At 41.9% G+C, this 19,783-nt stretch overlaps 1 protein-coding gene across 4 annotated transcripts in view; it reads right to left on the reverse strand.

The window, feature by feature from the left end:
• CFAP69 (cilia and flagella associated protein 69) overlaps positions 1–13,777 on the reverse strand; it is an 83,703-nt gene extending 69,926 nt beyond the window's left edge. Inside the window, exons 1-2 of one of the 4 annotated variants that reach the window (XM_060196260.1) lie at positions 13,438–13,569; positions 1,824–1,950 (exon numbers count right to left, since the gene is read on the reverse strand). In XM_060196260.1, coding sequence (XP_060052243.1) covers positions 1,824–1,898 — 75 coding nt within the window. In that variant the 5' untranslated portion in view covers positions 1,899–1,950; positions 13,438–13,569. Of the gene's footprint in view, positions 1–1,823; positions 1,951–13,437 lie in introns of all 4 variants that reach the window. The other 3 variants (XM_060196261.1, XM_060196259.1, XM_060196262.1) reach the window with 3 other exon arrangements.
• Positions 13,778–19,783: the final 6,006 nt, after the last annotated feature.

The following is a 19,783-nucleotide window of genomic DNA, read 5'->3' on the forward strand; positions in this document are numbered from 1 at the left end:
GTTGCCCTTGTTGTTTATTGTTGTAGTTATTATTGTTGTTGTTTATTGATGTCATTATTAGATAGGACAGAGAGAAATGGAGAGAGGAGGGGAAGAGAGAGGGGGAGAGAAAGATAAGACACCTGCAGACCTGCTTCACCGCTTGTGAAGAGACTCCTCTGCAGGTGGGGAGCTGGGGGCTTGAACTGGGATCCTTATGCAGGTCCTTGAGTTTCGTGCCATGTGCGCTTAACCCGCTGCGCTACTGCCTAATTTCCCTGTTGGATTTTTATTATATCTATTTTAACTATCTGAAAAGATGATGTAAGGATAATATGAAATATACTTAGAAAGAAGAAAATTGGGAGTCGGGCTGTAGCGCAGCGGGTTAAGCGCAGGTGGTGCAAAGCACAAGGACCCGCATAAGGATCCCGGTTCGAACCCCGGCTCCCCACCTGCAGGGGAGTCGCTTCACAGGCGGTGAAGCAGGTCTGCAGGTGTCTGTCTTTCTCTCCTCCTCTCTGTCTTCCCCTCCTCTCTCCATTTCTCTCTGTCCTATCCAACAACGACAACAACAATAATAACTGCAACAATAAAACAACAAGGGCAACAAAAGGGAATAAATAAATAAAATAAATATTAAAAAAAAGAAAGAAAATCTTACTTATCCCTGTCATTTAAATATATTATTTATATGTACTTATTATCTCTCATGTTTTTGTTTACGATAAATAACTTCTTAGTATTAACATTATCATATTTCTGCCCTTTAAAACTATCATTCATCTCTCTCATATTCCTTTTTAAAATGAATTTGTTTGTATTGCACCAAAGTAAAAGACTATGGGGTTGTGGGGAGAGTTCGGGTCCTGGATTATGATGGCAGAGGAGGACATAGTGAGTACTTAATTGTTATGTGGAAAACTGGGAAATGTTATATATGTACAAACTATTGTATTTTACTGTTGACTGTAAACCATGAATCCCCCAATAAAGAGATTAAAAAGATAAAATAAAATGAAATAAATTTGTTTAAGGTATTCTTAGTTTACAAGACTATGTTGCTGCATAACTATTATGCTATTACCCCACATCAAAACTAGTTTTAAAAGTGCAGTTTCAAGGATGGTATATCACACCAAAGAAAAGAACTCTGAGGCTTCAGAATTCCAGATTCATTCCCCCCACACCACCATAGGCCAGAGCTGAGTAGTGCTCTGGTAAAGAAAAAAACCTTGCGGAATCCTTTGGGGAATCCGTATAGATCCAGTTTTGTCTCCTCTTGGAGCTGTACCTAATTTTATTACCAGTTTTCATCCAAATCCATTGGAGAATGGGACAGTTCTGCTTTTACTTCTATCCAGGAAGTGCTTGATTCTGAAAGACTTGTGGGAAGACATGGCAAGGACTGCTATTATTTCTTTAAATAATAATTCTGTCTCTTCCTCTCTTCTCTTATTGGCACAGCCATGATGCAAATGCTGTTCTATCTGATGCTATCCCATAAAGCTATTATATTATTTTCATTTGTTTTAGTTCTGATGGTATGCATGTGTGTTTGTGGTATGTGTGTGTGTGTGAGAGAGAGAGAGAGACAGAAACAGAGCCAGAGATAGTTGACTTTCTCTCCCATATCTTCCAGCTTACCACTTTGACCATTAGCTTCTATCTTTCTATTAGTGGCCCTTAGCTTAGCTACTTTATTCTTTATCTTGGATTTGTTATGACTTTTCTTATAGTTTCATACTATCTTTGACTTTATTGCTTTCTTCCACTGAACTTTTCACCTCAATATACATCTTAAGGACCACTGATTTGAAGGCCTATTTAGGAAGACAACATACCTCTACTGGATTTGAGGTTTTCTTCAAATTGTTGTCCTGGTCCATCACTGTGGGTAATTTCCTCTGTCTTCTCATTATGTCTGATGCTCTTTAAGGACATGGGCCAGGGGTCTGTGCTTGAGCAGGCCTGCACAGTAACAAGGGCTTCATGATCACAAGTACATGACAGAAGCTATAGAACAGAGATCAAGTCAACCTGTGTAGTGACCAGGAGTTGAAGACTTCAAGTTCTCAGTAGACTTTAAGTTTCCATGGGTGGGGGTTCAAGTCACAAAGGAGCTTAGGGTCTCAGTTCTGGTGGCGATAACATTCACAGTCTGGGACTGGCTGGGAATCGGTTCTGGCATTTATAGTTTGACAGAGGAATAAGGCAGGCAATAGAATCCCCCTTGCTAGTGGGATATGCTTTGGGAGGTCGACAGGACATTTTCTGCTAGTTTTAAGGTTTGAGCTGGTAAAAGCCTGGACTATCTGCAGATAGTTAACACTCTTGGTTTATGTTTCAGAGTCCCTAGCTAAATCAGTTGCTACCTAGGGGTAGAGTGCTCCCCCCAGAATCTGCTACTAAGTCTGTTACTAAGAAGACTGAAATCCAATATGTCATCCACTGTCCCTGCTCTCAGCAAGATTGTAGAAAGTGTCTGGAAGGCTACTGCCAAGACTCCCACATGGTTCTTAGCTTTAAGTTTCTTGCCACCTGTTGTTAAGTATAAAACTGTAATAGGCTTGGTATGCCAGTTCAATACAATCTGTACCCGCTGCCTGCTAGATTAAAGCTCTATATATTACAAATCTGTTTTCTGATTTTTGGTTTTGTAGGTTGGAAAGGACCCTGAATCAAAAGTCAGTTTAAAAGTTCTCTTTTAATACCAGTATTATCAGAAAATATTCCCCCCAAATCTGCAACTTTTATAAGAAGTAGTACAAATTAATTGCTGATAACTTTTATATTTACAGTGTATTATCACTTCTTGTTATTCTGTGTTTAAACTGTTTGGCATATATCACAATTTAAATATTTCTCTCCCCCTCTCTCCTCTTAGAGTCTGTTCTTCCTTTGACATATATAAGCAGCTTCTGCATTTTAAGAACCATGCTAAAAATGGGGGAACAACATACTGTCCTTAACTGAAGTAAGCTATCAGTTTGCTATGGGGTACAGGTAATACAGTATGTGACATGTTTCATGAATGCTGAGAGTTGTATTCTGGAAGTACACAGAAGAGGCACAGAATGGCACATGGAAGAAACTGGGACAGCTTCCAGAAATAATCTATAGGCAGAGGTGAGGCTGAGCAGGATTAGAGAAATGAACAGGTTTGAGAGAGAGAGATGGAGGAAGTAACATCTGTGAAGGACTAGAGGCAAGAGGAAAAAAAAAAACAAACATGACATTTTGTTTTAGTATGTGTGGTGAGGCTAGTATAGGAAATAGGGCCTACAGCTGACTGCTGAGGTGAAGTCAAATTACAATTCTGGCTTACAACTTCCACAGAAGCCAAACCAGAGTTGGGGAACAAACCAGTTTGTGCAGCAATATACAGACTAGAAAGAGTCAGGTTTTGGTGGTCAATGACTTCCATATTTCCCATTTCTAGCACCCTCCCATTACAACTCATTACCTTTCGGTATTTCTCTCTCTCTCTCTGGTTTGGGGTGGTCTCCAGGGGAAAGGTAACGGGCTGGTTCTTTCTCACTCATGACAGGGGTGACACGAAGTAAAAGACACCAGGGGACTCTTAGCGTGCCTAGAATCCGTAGAATCCTAGAATCTGTAGAATCCGTTCATTAGCAAAGTGGACATGAGTTAAACAGAAAAGCAACGAAGAAAATTACTGTTGAAATATGACAGAAATTACAGGTTTCTTAACGGTCAGCATGCCCCTAAGGTAGGGGGCTGGTATGACAGGAATTGATGAGATATAAGACAGTTATTCTCCATGACACAAGCAACTTAATTATCCAAAGGTATCTGAGAGAAGCATAGGGGTTAAATCCGTAGGGGTGAGACAAAGAGAAGATGGATATCAAAAAGCCATATAGTTTGGAATTTCTCTTGTCTGGGGTCTGAGGTGTGTGATGAAGTGTGTGATAAGGTGTGTTCTTCTGTGATCAGAAGGTGACTTTGAATAAGTGAATCTGCGGCCATGTGGCCTGCAGTTAATGGAGGGAAGTACTGGGGTTTCTGTGGGCCTGAGAGTCAAGAAGGAAAGAACCAAGTCTGAGTTTCCCCCCTTATGCTCACCTCGGTTGAGAGAGACTTACCAAGAGGTTATCTTCTCAGACCTCCATCCAGGGACAGGGGTGGTTCTCCCTAAGCTCTATCAGGCTTATACATGGTCCCAACAATTACCAATCAATAAAAGCCAAATTTGCCTCCCAAGTCAATCACATAGGATGATCTTCTTCTAGCTATATGACCCTAAATGACCTCCACCCTCCTCATGGAAACAATTTCCTAGTAGAACACAACAGAAGTCTTCCCTTCTTCCACAACTTTACTGACTGCTTTGGGGTCTCTGCCAAATGCAACCAGGCTGACTCTGTTTTTTAAACAAACTGTGTATAAATACCTTCTTTTTATGGTGACTTATTTCCACAGGTTTTTTTTAAATTTCTTTATTGGGGAATTAATATTTTACATTCAACAGTAAATAGTTTGTACATGCATAACATTTCTCAGTTTTCTTTTTCTTTCTTTTAATTTCTTCATTGGGGAATAAATGTTTTACATTCAACAGTAAATACAATAGTTTGTACATGCATAACATTTCCCAGTTTTCCATATAACAGTACAACCCCCACTACGTCCTCTGTCATCCTTTTTGGACCTGTATTCCCCCCCCCCACAACCCAGTCTTTTACTTTTGTGCAATACACCAATTCCAGTTCAGGTTCTACTTGTGTTTTCTCCTCTGATCTTGTTTTTCAACTTCTGCCTGAGAGTGAGATCATCCCATATCCATCCTTCTGTTTCTGACTTATTTCACTTAACATGATTTTTTCACCAAATGAGAGATCTTTACATGCCATACATCCACAGGTTTTTAATGATAAAAATGCAACAAGAGATAATTTTGTCTGCTGAGCAGAAACTGAACTGGCAAGGCCTAAATTGGAGATAGGAGAATAGTCTATAATCTTAGGTAGTGAGGGCCAGATGGTGGTGCACCTGGTTAAGGGCACACATTACAGTGTACAAGGACTCAGGTTCAAGCCCCTGCCCCCCACCTGTAGGGGGGAAGTTTCATGAGTGGTGGAGCAAGTCTGCAGGTGTCTCTTTTCCTCTTTATCTCCCTCTCTCCTCTCAATTTCTCTCTGTCTCTATCCAGTAATAAATAAATATTTTTAAAATCTTAGGTAGTGGCATCAGGGGACTCCAAACATCAAGGAGGTAGAATCAGTAGAGTCTAATGAGTGATGTTATCCAGTGGGAAAGAAAAGGAAACAAAAAGGATGACTGACTCCTTGGTTTAAGAAATAACACAGCAGTGGCATCATTTATTGAGATAGGAAGTACTGAAGGAAAAGGCTTGTGCTGAAGGTTCAGATGAGACAAATGTAAGGTAGAGATTTATAAATCATAGTCTTAGAGTAATAATTGGCTGAATTTGGATAAATGAGATCACACAAGCAGTGTACAGAAGAGAACATACAAATGTAAATAACAAAATAACTGATATCACCATAACATGTGCATAGAAAAAAATTAAAACATTTAACAAAAATGTAAGATCAAGAGTTTAATTAACTGCTTTGAAGAAAATTAGACGTCTACTTCAAGGTATAGAATAAACTTACATTTCTGCCTTATCAAGGATTATTTCAAAGGAGAGAAATCCTGTCTCTTTAACCAATTTAATAATTATAAGGGAAGAACCTAGCCTTTATTGTGGTTCTTTTATGTGTCTGGTATATCTTATTTTATTCCCAAATACATGATATACCGGTAACATTTGTATCTCAGTTGTTGAAACTGGAGACATAAGAACTAAATTATTAAGGTTGCAAAGGTAATAAATGGGTTAGTGGGCTTCTCTAATGCAGGAACACTTGTTCTTTGCACCTTAATTCTTCTGAGATCAGATGAGATCGGGTGTGCTCAGGGTGCTATCATAATAATGATTATTATGCAAAGAGACTCTTAGGGCTAGGTGGTGGGTGGCACAATGTGCAAGGACTCAGGTTCAAGCCCCACCCTCCATCTCTACCTGCTGTGAGAAACCTCTGCGCATGGTTATGTATTGTTGTAAGTATCTCTCTACCTCTTTATCACCCCCTTCCCTCTTGATTTCTGGCTGTGTTTACCCAATAAATAAAGAGAACATTCTGTGTGTATGTGTGTGTATATATATGAGTGAGTGAGGTAGCACCTTTCATTTTTGGCCTAAGGTGGTTCTGGGGACTGAACCTGGGACCTCTGGGGCATCAAACATGCAAGTTGGTGCTCCAATAATAAGCTAGAGGTAGCTTTTAAAGAGTTCCAGGTGACCCAAGAGTTGGTGCATCAGGTAGCTTGAAGTCCCAAGTTCAATCCCTGGTACTGCATATGCCAGTGACTCTAGTTCTCTTTCTTGTTAACAGATAAATAATAAATAAGGATATATATATATCACTGAGGGTTATGATTGACTAGATCTGGAGTAGAATCAGGTTTGTCTGTTTATTTACTTGATTGGCATCAGTGTTACCAATGAGCTCAGTGTCTGCAAGATGACTCCATAGTTCCTGATGGCAATTTTTTCCCTTTCTTTTCTGTTTTAATTTAATAGGGTGAAGAGAAATAGAGGGGTTAGAGAGTATGAGAGACACCTGAAGCACTGATTCACTGTTAGTGAAATTTCCATTGCTGCAGATGGGGACTGGGGGCTTAAATTTGGGTCCTTGTGCATGGAAATGTGTGTGCTTTACTCAGTATGCTACCACCTAGTTCCAAACTCAGTGTTTTTCTTTCCCCAGAATTCCCCACATGACTGTGACAGTCCACCAAATTTGAGGAGCATTATCTAGTATAGACTCATTTTATAGAAAAGGAAATAGATTTATATAGGTTAAATAATTTTGGTTAATGTAATTATACTAGGTGAGGTATGCAGTTAAGGAGCTACTGTGAAATAAAAAAGGAAGGAAGGAAGGAAGGAAAGAATGAAGGAAATGGAGGACTCAGGTAGAAGAGTTAATAAGGGTGGGGGGTAGATAGCATAATGGTTATGCAAAGAGACTCTCATGCCTGATATTCCAAAGCCCCAGGTTCAAACCCCCACACCACCATAAACCAGAGCTGAGCAGTGCTTTGCAAAAAAAAAAAAAAGAATTATTAAGGATTTATTCTGGAAAACAGATTGGGCAGAAAAAGAAGTACAAGCCAAAGGGCATCACAGTAATACAGGACAGATACAAGGATACAAGGATGGATACAAGGCCTTGTGTTGACAAGAGAGCAAGTAGTTTTCTTAAGACCCCATTTGACTTCCTTTTTAAACTACATTGTTTGACTTAAGGGGGACAGTTGGGCATTCTTTCTTTTCTCTTTCTCTTCCCACACTCCATTCTTTCCTTGTTTTAGATAGAGAGAGGGAAAGAAGCAGAAGGAGGGGCCAGGTGTTGCCACACCTGGTTAAGTGCACACATAATGCACAAGGACAGAGGTTTAAGCCCTTGGTCCCCACCTTCAGGGGAAGCCTCACAAGTGATGAAGCAGGGCTGCAGGTCTCTCTCTCCCCTTATCCTCCATCCCCTTTCAATTTCTCTCTGTCTCTATCCCATAACAACCAAATAAATAAATATTTAAAAAGAAAGAGAGAGAGAGAGAAGGAAGGAAGGAAGGAATAAAGAAAAAGAAAGGAAGGAAGGAAAGAAGCAGGAGAAAATGAAAAAGTTCAAGGCACTGAAGCTTCCTTCAATGTAGTGGGGTGGGGCTTGGTCTAGAATCTGGTTTGTGCACATAGCAAAGCAGCGCACTACTGCAGTGAGCTGTCTTACCTGTCTTTTATTTTTATTTATAATCTGAGTATACATGAAACTATCGTTTTTTTATTTTTTTGAATTTTTTTATTTATTTCCCTTTTGTTGCCCTTGGTGTTGTAGTTATTATTGTTGTTGTTATTGATGTCGTTGTTGGATAGGATAGGACAGAGAGAAACAGAGAGAGGAGGGGAAGACAGAGAAGGGGAGAGAAAGATAGACACCTGCAGACCTGCTTCACCACTTGAGAAGTGACCCCTCTGCAGGTGGGGAGCCGGGGGCTCGAACTGGGATCCTTAACCTGTTGCACTACCACCCGACTACCATGAAACTATCTTCTACAGCTTTCTAAAATTTAGCTGTGGAACTCTGTAGCACTGTTTCCACCATATGCAGCTATAATATACTAAGTACTGCTAGCCAGAGTGGGAAAGAGGGTACTCTTAACAAGTAGCAGCCAGTTGGGGGGCTGGGTGGTGGCACACAGGATTAAGCGTACATAGGACTAAGCTTAAGTAGCAGCCAGTGTCATAATTTGGAAACCTGTTAGAAAAATAAAATCAGGATCTTCATACAGACCTGCACACTCAGAATGTGCCTTTTAATGAAATCCCCAAGTGCTACAAATGCACATTCAGGTTTGAAAAACACTGCTTTAAACAGCTTTGGGATCCTTTACAAAGAGGAAAATGACATTAAAAGATAGAAAATTGTGATCTGGTAAGTGATGTAGTGGATAAGCACTGGATTCTCACCATGAGGTCCCTAGTTCAATCCCAGGCAGTACATGTACCAGCATGATATCTGGCTTTTCTTTCTCTCCTTTCTCAAGAATGAATAAATTCTTAAAAAAAAAAAAAAAAAAAAAAAAAAAAAGAAAGAAAAGATCAGTTCAGGAGGTGGAGCAGTTGTAGAATGCAGAACTTGCAGACCCTCCCCCAGTTTTGATTCCTGATACTCCATGTGCCAGAGTGATGTGTGCTTTTGCTCTTTCTTTCTAATTTAAAAAAGAAAGAAAGAAAGAAGAAGAGGTGCATTCACAGTGGTGTGAGAGGATGAGGGGGACCAAGAGCATGATGGTGGAGGAAGATGGTATTTGGTCGTGGGAACACGGCACAGATACTTAACATTGAGAGATAAGAGACATACTTCTATGGCAACTGTAACTGCCATGTGTGCGTGTGCTTTTCAGGTTTTTTGTTTGTTTTTGCTACCTGGGGCTCAGTGCCTGCGGGACAAATCAATCATTCCCAATAGATAGAGAGCCAGAAATCAAGAGGGAAGGGGAAGGGGAAGGGGAAGGGGAAGGGGAAGGGGAAGGGGAAGGGGAAGGGGAAGGGGAAGGGGAAGGGGAAGGGGAAGGGGAAGGGAGAGAGAGAGAGAGAGAGAGAGAGAGAGATCTACAGCCCTGCAGCCCTGCTTCACCGCTCACAAAGCTTTCCCCCTGCAGGTGGGTACCTGGGGCTTGAACTTGGATCCTTGTGCACTGTAACATGTACACTCAACCAGGTACACCACCACTCAGACCTCAACTTTGTGCTTTAAGTATATGAGGGGGCTAATTTACTACATTAAGGTTGACACCATACTCACTTTTAGTCACTAAGATAAACTGTATTTCAAGCAGCAAAGGCAGAGGAGGTTGGAAATGTGGGATGATTTCAAATAACTAGAAATGGGTGTTTCTTCTACTGGTATTTGTCAGAGCTCTGAAAGGATATCTTTCTTCCCTTTTTTTTTTTTTTTTTTTTTGATAGCAAACAGCATTAGACCCAGGGCCAGGCAGTGGTCACCTTGTGCATACATTACAGTGCACAAGAATGCAGGTTTAAGCCCCTGGTCCCCACCTGCAGGGGGAAAGCTTCAGAAGCAGTGAAGCAGGGCTGCAGGTCTTTCTATCTCTCTCTCTCTCTCTCTCTATCTCCCCCGTTTCTACATATATATATATGTATATACATATATATATGCATTAGACCCCACTTTATGAATAAGAAACTGAGCAACCCTCATCAATTATTCATGGTCTTAATAGAGTCATCAGTGGCTAGGGAGGTGACACAGTAGCTACAGTGCTGAACTGAAGTCCTGGGGTCAGGTGGTACCTCACCCAGTAAAACACCCATGTTACCATGCTCAAGGACCTTGGTTCAAGTCTATAGTCCTCACCTGCCAGTGGAAAGCTCTGGGAGTGATGGAGCAGGGTTACAGGTGTCTCACCTCCATAGAATATGAATACTAATACTACTAATAAAATAACCCTCAAGGATCAAAAGACTTGTTATGCAGGTACTAAGACCCAAAAATATCTCTGGTGGCAAAACAAATCATTAAATCACGAGGTCCCTAGCTCTATCCCTGGTATCACATATGCCAAAGAAATGTTCTGATTCTCTCTCTCTATGTTAATAAAGTATTTTTTAAATAGCAATCATTTGTAAAAACAATTATAAACAAAAACCAAGGTTGAGTAAGTACTCCTTCCAGCTCTGAAAAAAAAAATCTACTTTTTTATTTCACTAGAAACTGCATTTTTCTTAGGTATTTAAAAATGTTACTATTCCTAGAAATAGTTATCAACAAGATAGAGACTTTAATTTACACAAATGATTTCTTCCTGGAAGAGAATTTTAGGGCCTGGAAAGGGAGAGAAAAGGAAAGGGGATGGAAAGGGAGAAAAGACACAAGCATCCACATACGTAAACTTGTTCTACCTGGAATGTTGTGGCGCATTTTGGTAATGGGTAGTTTAAAGTATCCCTGCCTCCACTCCCACCCCTCCTGCTCTTTTGTTCATGCTTTTCTAACTTATCTCCTCCCCAAGCCCTTTATTAACAAATAAAGGAAAGATGAAATCAGCAGATAGAAAAAGTCACCTACTTTTCAGGTTTGCCCTGTGGCTGGGAAAAATGCTGTTATGCTGAGCCCCTTTGCTTGCAGCTTTGGGAAAGAAGAGCTGCTGTTCCTCAAAGGTCTCCCTGCCTGCTGGACTTGGAAATACATCCACAAGGCTGATTAGGTAAATTCCCCTAACATCTGCCCCCCCTTCCCCTTGCTACAGTGTTGTTTCTCTACTGGTTACTGGGTAAATGTCTGACAGTCCTCAGAGAGTGCAACCCACAGTGGTAGAGGTCCCCAGTCAACTGGCCACTGCCAGGGAACTCTCCAAGGCTCCAGGATGTGGACGTAAAAGACAGGACTCTTGACGCAGCCTGAGACTTGTGAAATCTCAACGGGAATTCCCAAAGTGGCCCCACACCTTCTGTGTAAGGAGGCAGGATGGATTCCTCCAGAGAATTCACATTTTAGGGAGTGATCATGGCTCTCTGGAGAGGAGCAGTGGAACTCGAGTCTGAAACAAACTGCTTGGAATTTTTTGAACACCCTGCCTGGAGGTTTAAGTCATGGTTCCCAAGTGAAATCTCGCAACTTGAAAGAATTAAGTTTGCACTTATAACAAAAACTATTCAAAACCAGAGCACAATAAATGTATTCTCTCCTGTTTCCAACCCACCCTACAATCAGCTTCGAATTTTAGGTGAAATTTATGCTTAGTGGATTTGGGAGATAGCAGAATGGTTATATACAAACACTTTTCATGCTTGAGGCTCTGAGGTCCCAGGTTCAATCCCCAGCAACACCACCATAAACCATGGCTGAGTAGTACACTGGGCTTTCTCTGTATCTTTCTTTGTATCTCTTTAAACAAACAAAATGATGCTTAATTTACCTTTTTAAGTCCCTGCCCCAACTGGGAGACTGTTGTTTTCGACGGGCTGGCTTCACGGCAAAAACAAAAACAACAGGAGACTTCTTTTTAATTTTATTTATAAAATAAAAAATATCGACAAGACCATAGGATAAGAGCGGTACAACCCCACACAATTCCTGCCACCAGAACTCCATATCCCATCCCATCCCATCGATAGCTTTCCTATTCTTTTTTAATTATTATTCATAAAAAGGAAACACTGAGCAGGACCACACTAGAGTTTGCAGTGAGCACCTCCCTGACACTTCCTCTCCACTATTCCAAGCTTGGGATCCATGATTGCTCAACAAATTGTTTGGCTTCATATGTTAACTCTCTTTTCAATCACCAGGTTCCAGATGCCACCAGGATGCTGGCCAGGCTTCCCTGGACTGAAGACCCCACCAATGTGTCCTGGAGCTCAGCTTCCCCAGAGTCACACCCTACTAGGGAAAGAGAGAGGCAGACTGGGAGTATGGACCGACCAGTCAACGCCCATGTTCAGCGGGGAAGCAATTACAGAAGCCAGACCTTCTACCTTCTGCAACCCTCAAGGACCCTGGGTCCATGCTCCCAGAGGGATAGAGAATGGGAAAGCTACCATGGGAGGGGGTGGGTTATGGGGATTGGGTGTTGGGAATTGTGTGGAGTTGTACCCCTCCTACCTTATGCTTTTGTTCACTAATCCTTTCTTAAATAAAAAATTAAAAAAAAAAAAAAAAAGGAAACACTGACAAAACCACAGGATAAGAGGGTACAACACCACACAATTCCCACCACCAGATCTCCGTATCCTATCCCCTCCCCTGATAGCTTTCCTATTCTTTTTTAAGATTTTATTTATTTATGAGAAAGATAGGAGAGTAGAGAAAGAACCAGACATCACTCTGGCACATGTGCTGCCGGGGATCGAACTCGGGACTTCATGCTTGAGAGTCCAAAGCTTTACCACTGCGACACCTCCCGGACCACAGCTTTCCTATTCTTTAGCCCTTTAGTACGGACCCAAGGTCATTGTGGGATGCAGAAGGTGGAAGATCTGGCTTCTGTAATTGCTTTCCCGCTAAGCGTGGGTGGGCGTTGGCAGGGCAATCCATACTCCCCAACTGGGAGGTTTTTACACAAGCAAATTTAGATATGGGAGACTTTACAACTGTATCAAGAAACCAGATAACCAGAATCATATACAATATAAAAGCTCAGTACAAAGTCACCAAATGCTTTTAAAAAGGGGGAGTGGGAGGAAGGGCGGGAAAGCGCCTGGTTGAGTGCACATGTTACAATCTAAATAAACAAAGATAGTAATAAAAAGTAAAAGAATAAAGATTTTTAACCGAGGGTCTGGGTGGTGGCACACCTGGCTGAGCACACATGTTGCAACGCGACAAGGATCTGGTTTCGATCCCCACCTGCAAGGGGAAAGCTTTGGGAGTGGTAAAGCAGTATAGCAGGTGTTTCTCTCTCTCTCTCTCTCTGCTTTCTTTCTCTATGACCTCCTTCATTCTCGATTTCTGTCTATCCAACAAGCAAATTAAGATAATAAAAAGTAAACGAGAGAGAGAGAGAGAGAAAGAGAGAGAGAGAGAGAGATTGCTTCCTTCCTTCCCAGAGTCCTCAGGGTTACACTTTACCAGGAGCAAGGGCGCTACAGCCCAGGTGACGCTCCGGGAGGGCCCCGCCACGCCTCTCCCTAGGCGGGAGGCTGACGACAGCCCGCCGCCCCTCAGGCCGCCCAGCTCTCTGGGGAGGGGTCGGATCTGCGCTAGGAACCCACGGGCTCCCGAAGACTCCCCTCCGACCCCATTTCCGTTCCGGTCTCGCCTCAGCCTTGTCCCGCCCTCACCCCCCCCCAGCTCATCCCGTCCTGCAGCCACTTCCCCAAAGCACAGATGCCGCCCCTACCTGGGCCTCCTCGTCCTCCGACACTGCTCCGACCACCAGCGGGTGGCGCGGGCTGCCGGACTTGACCCTGCCGCCGGGTTCCCGGGCCTCCGCAGGGGCCGCAGTCTCTGCTTTCGACATGGTTGTTGCGGCAAAAGTGAAAAAGCGAGGCCGCCCCACCCCCAGTCCTCCACAAAGCCCGCAGGCAGCCGGGGGAACCCCAAGGCGCGCCGCCGAGGACAGGCCACTTGCGCGCTGCTAAAGTCACGAAAGGTCTCGGGGGTCCTGCTGTGACCTCAGTCACCCCGACATCGCCTGCAAAGCGTCTGCGACTGTCCACCCAGCAACTTTCCTTCTCGCCCGCGGTCCCGTTGCTAACACAGTCAGCTCGTTGCTAGGGGCGGGCCCAGCGAGGTGGGGACTGTAACAATTCCTACGGAAACCCTGGGAGCCAAACCAAGCAAAAATCTGAGCCTGTGATGCTCAGTATTAGGTGGAATTGGATCGACCTTCTCGTGGTGCATCCCGTGAGTACCCATTCATTGGGGAAACTGACGATCCTTCCTTCCTAGCCGACTGAATCCACATGGATCCCAGTCACTTTCAAAGCCAGCAACAAGCAGCTCCTGACAGCTTTCAACTTGACGCTGTTGACTGGCTACGGAAGAAGGGCAAACGCTAGAAGAAGAAGAAGGTGGAATAGTTTTCGCGTGAAGGAAAGACAGAAGACGCCTGTGTAAACGAGGAATGTTCCAGGAGACACCAGGTGTGTCTTACCAGTAGTTATTGGACTTTCTTAAAGCAGGCGCCAATAGGTTTAAGTGTGAGGGCTGAATGATCTTGATATAGCCGAGCCATTTTTCTGGCCATTGTCACCTCTTGTCTCCCACACTTTCACCTCTTCTGTGCTTTTTATCCATACCAGTGTGTAGTGAATTAAGGCGTTGCACGTAACTTTTGAAGGCTTTTGAACTAAATTAGTGAATTGAGGGCAAGTTAACAGCCGAAGGCCCACATTTTCATTTCTGTAGTGGAATTGTTTTGAGAGGATTGAATGAGATGGAAGTTAAAGTGGTGTCTGCCTTCTCTCTCCTATCAATCAATCAATCAATTAAATCAATGTCCATTTTTCTATTAAGTTCTTTTTTATTATTATGTTTTGTTTTATTGCTTGCAGTTAGGGCTTGGTGCCAGCATGATGAATCTACTGCTCTAGTAGCCCCCCTTTTTTTCCTTTCTCCCTCCCTCCCTTACTGCCTTCTTTCTTTCCTTTCTCCCCCCTTCTCTCTCTCTCTCTTTCTTCCTTTTGATAGGACATAGAGAAATTGAGAGGGATGAGGACGATAGAGAGGGAGAGAAAAAGGGAGACACCTACAGCACTTCACTGCTTGTGAAACTTTCCCTTACAGGTGAGGACCAGGGGTTTAAACTGGGGTTCTTGCACCTGGTGATGTGTTCACTCAACTTGGTGTACAACCACCTCGGTCCTTCTTTCTTATCCCCTTTTGTTGCCCTTGCTATTTTATTATTGTTGTTGTTATTTATGTCGTCGTTGTTGGATACAGAGAGAAATGGAGAGAGAAAGGGAAGACAGCGATGGGGAGAGAAAGATAGACACCTGAAGACCTGCCTCACTGCCTATGAAACGACTCCCCTGCAGGTGTGGAGCCAGGGCCTCAAACCAGGATCCTTGTGCAGGTCCTTTTGCTTTGTACCACGTGCGCTTAACCCACTGCGCTACCACCCGACTCCCTCGGTCTTTCTTTAATAGTTTTTAATGTAGCACCAGGGATGAAATAAAGGCCCCAATTGTGCATGCTTGATACTGCTGCCAAGCAGCCTCCTGAGCCCAATTTTTTTTCATTTTTTTATTTAGAAATAATAGAAGATACTTAAACAGTCTTTTACCATTCATATCAATCCTCTGGTGTTGTCCCTGGTGCTCACATTTCTTGCAGGATTTGAACCCAGGACTTCACACATAGTAAGCCAGACTTTTTACCCGTTGAGCTATATTTTGGTCCTTGGTCCATATTGGACTCTCAAGCATGAGGTCCAGAGTTCACTCCCTGGCAGCACATGTAGTAGAGTGATGTCTGGTTCTTTTTCTCTCTCCTATCTTTCTCATTAATAAATAAATAAATAAAATCTTTGAAGAAAAAAATATATATGTCAAAAGCACAGGAGACAGTAGTCCAGGTGGTGGCACAGTGGGTAAGCATTGGACTCCGGAGCATGAGGTCCTGAGTTTGATCCCTAGCAACACATGTACTAGAGTGATTTCTGGTTCTTTCTCTCTCCTTCTATCTAATAAATAAATAAAAATCTTTTTTTAATTTATTTTATTTACTTATTTATTTATTCCTTTTGTTGCCCTTGTTATTTCATTGTTGTAGTTATTACCTGCTTTACCGCCTGCGAAGCGACTCCCTTGCAGGTGGGGAGCCGGGGGCTCGAACCGGGATCCTTCCTCTGGACCCTGTGCTTAGTGCCATCTGCACTTAACCCGCTGCGCTACCGCCCGACTCCCAATAAAAATCTTTTTTAAAAAAAAAAAGCACAGGAGGCATTTTCATAACATCAAAACATAGAGGGATATATGGGTAAATTGACTAATGAAATTGTAATTTATTTTAGCAAAAGATAAATTAGTAATAGAGAAGTGAGTCACACGAAGAAAATAAATGTGCTTTAGCCTAATAGCAATTTTGTGCAATTTAACTTTCCTTTTAGATTACAAACTGAGGACTAGGTAGATAGCAAAAAGACTTTCATGACTGAGGCATCAAAACTCTTAGGTTCAATTCCATCACTACCTTAAAGCAGAGTTGAGCAGTGTGCTCTGGTCTTTTTTTCTAGCTCTTCCTCTTTATCTCTCTCTCTCTCACTAAAAAAAAAGGCTCTGTTCTGGCTCCTACGCTACTTAATATTTACATCAATGACCTCCCAGAAACTTCTTCAAGGAAGTTCATCTACGCCAATGACATCTGCTGTGCAACTCAGGCATCCAAGTTTGACGTCCTCGAGGAAACACTCACGAAAGACATGTCTCTGATATCTGATTACTGTAAAAAATGGTGACTAATCCCTAGCACTGCAAAAACGGTATCATCTGTTTTCCATCTACACCATGCCTCGGCCTCGCGTGAGCTTAATGTGCAGCTTGATGATAAGAGAATCCGGCATGAAGCCTAGCCAGTCTATCTTGGCATTACTCTCGATCGCACCCTGTCATTTCACGAACATCTCATAAAAACTGCAGCAAAGGTGGGCGCGAGGAATAACATCATTGCAAGACTGACCAGCTCCTCATGGGGTGCGAGCGCTTCCACACTACGATCATCATCTCTGGCATTATGCTATTCCACTGCAGAATACTGTGCCCCAGTATGGTTCCGTAGCCCCCATGTCCACTTGGTCGATTCCAAATTATATTCCTCCATGAGGATAATTTCTGGAACCATCCATTCCACCCCGGTTGCATGCAGTTCTTAGCAACATCACCCCACCAGATATTCGTCGAAATGCGGCATCATCTAAGTTCATTTCCCACGTCTATGCTCGACCGGACCTGCCAATATACGCGGATATCTTCGCCCACCCTGTCCAACGCTTGACATCTCCATCACCCAATCTGGTCCCCTATGCCTACACTGAACTTCTCTGTTCCAGTCTCTTGGAAACAGAGTTGGCAGTCAGCTGAGGTAAAGAACAAACACCTCATCACAGACCCCTGCAAGCGTCAACCCGGCTTTGACCTAGCACGTTATGGTTGGGCCCTCCTCAATCGCTATCGAACAGGCCATGGCCGGTGTGCCACTATATTCCATCGCTGGGGAGCCAGAGACGACCCGAACTGCCCCTGCGGCTCCAGACAGACTATGACCCACATAGTCAACGACTGCCAGCTCTCCAGATTCAAAGGAGGTCTCGAAACTTTACATCAGGCTCAACCTGATGCTGTTGACTGGCTACGGAAGAAGGGCAAACGCTAGAAGAAAAAGACTAAAAAAATAAAAACAAAAAATGCATTTTGGGGCTTAAACTGGGAATTTTTATATGTTAACCTCCCTATGCACAAGTTCTATTTTCTATGTATATTTTCATATGAATGAAAAAATTAAAATATTATTGTTATTTTTCTGATGCCTGTTTATGTACTGCCTAATTAACAATGTTTACTGGAATTATAATTATTCACTGATATGAATTAGGAATGTTTCTAAGTATTTTTGATTGCATATGAATTTGGTAGTCTCTAAACTAGTGCCAGATGTTCTAAATGTTCAAGAAAATGTTCCTTTCTGAGTCACAATAATTTATTTTAAACAGACTTTTTATAGCACATAGGGGATATGATTATAGTACAATCTTTGTAGGTTAGTATTAGGGGAATTATGTAACAAGAAATACACATAAAGCTGTAATTTAATCTACTTTATTGTTTTAAAATGTCTGGTTTAAAAAAGTTCAGGTTGATTGTTACAGAAACAAAGAACAAAAAGAAAAAAGAAAGAAAAGAAACAAAAGTAATTGTATCTTTCTAACAGAACCATGAATGCAAATTTGGGAATAATAAGTGTATAGAACAACAACAAAAAAAGGACAACTATTCCTGAAGTCAACCATTCTAACAAAAAGTATACAAATAATCCAAAGTGCAAGTGATTTTTACATAGGAAACTACAGGAGCTATTATTATTTAGTGGAATAACTAAATAAGTAGTAAGAAATGTGCCCCATCAAACGTTCAGTTTGATGTCATGGGAAAATTTCCATGAAATGAAAATGTTACCCAGGATAGTTCACCTAGGAGTGTGTGTGCAGCCAGGAGTGATCCTTGGCACCAGTGGGAGCCCCATTGCTATGGTGGCTCTCCCTTTCTCTTTGCTCATGGTCCAAGATTCCTTGATGTCTGTAAGCATCTTTCATTTCTGCTTTCTTTCTTTTTGAATATTTTTATTTAATTATTGGATAGAGACAGGAACTGTAGAGGGGAGGGAGAATAGAGAGAGGGAAGTAAGAAAAAAAAAAAAGAAAGAAAAAAAGAAAACTGGCCCTCAAGCAGTAAAACCACTTATGTATAAGATCATAGCACTGCCAATTTTTTTTACAAGAATAGCAATAACAGCAAAATTAAGTTTTTTAAAAAAAGAAAATGCTTCCTAGCATTTATAACTAAAAACTATTGTGTTTGACTAGCTAAGATCCTCAATATAGAACTTTATGTATTGTGGAACAGAACTAATCAGATGTGTTTACTACAAGAATATAAATTGTTCAAATTATTTAACTAAAATTGCTTTGTTTATGTGTAATCTATTACTTTGCTAGAGCTGCTAGGACAAATATAGACTGGGTAAATGATGCAATAGAACTTCATTTTCTTATAGTTTGAAGTCTACAAGTTAAAGATATCAAAGTGTCCAAGACTAGTTTCATTCAAAGACATCTGTGTTTGTAGATGAGCATTTTTTGTCATCACATGGAATTTCTGTTTCTTAATCACCTCTTCTCACAAAGAATCAGTCATACTGAACAATAATTGTTTCTCTATATGACTTCATTTTGCCTAAATTATCTCTTCCACAGAATAGGCCCATCTTCAAATATAGTCATTCTGAGACACTGCAATTAGGATTTCAGCAAATGTATTTTAATGGCTTACCATCTAACCTATAACAGAACCCTAAGTCCGTTGGGTTATAGTTTAAATTATTATGAAGGTCAGAGTACTTTTTTTCTTATAAAGGCAGAGAAATTGAGAGGGACGGAGAGATTAAAAAAAAAAAAAAAAGGGGAGGGAAGAGAGGCCCCTGCAACACTGCTTCACTGCTATGAAATGTTCCTCCCAGAAGATAGGACTGGAACCTTGAACCCAGGTTTTTGTGCATTGGTAACATGTGTGTTCTGCCAGGTGTGCCCCTTCAAGAACAAAGTATCATTACTTAAGGCAATACTAGTATTCTGCCTTATGGGACATTGATTATTTCCCACAGTAGTGAGAAATTAATATTCTGGTTGAATTGTCTACCACGATACATTTGACTAGCACGAATCTGTCCCTAAAAGATTCATCCACTTTTGGAACTCTTGGCCAATTAGGATTTTGGACCTGCAAAACCCTGTACCTGACCTCATCAAAATCATTGATTTAATGTTTCATTTTCCATTTGAAGAACCTGCTACCAAAAGTACTAGACCAGGTTCCTTGGAATCTGTCTAAATACTCACCCGTTGCCACTTTGTTGCCAGGAGGGTGCTATCTCTGGGAAGTAGAAGTGAAGAACAGCTCAAAGTGAAGTGGATGGTGGAAGAGTGGACACAAATACTAGCCTACTGAGTGGGCCTAGCTTTGGAATAAGTG

The sequence above is a fragment of the Erinaceus europaeus genome, chromosome 8 (assembly GCF_950295315.1).
Source record: "Erinaceus europaeus chromosome 8, mEriEur2.1, whole genome shotgun sequence".
NCBI lineage: Eukaryota > Metazoa > Chordata > Mammalia > Eulipotyphla > Erinaceidae > Erinaceus > Erinaceus europaeus.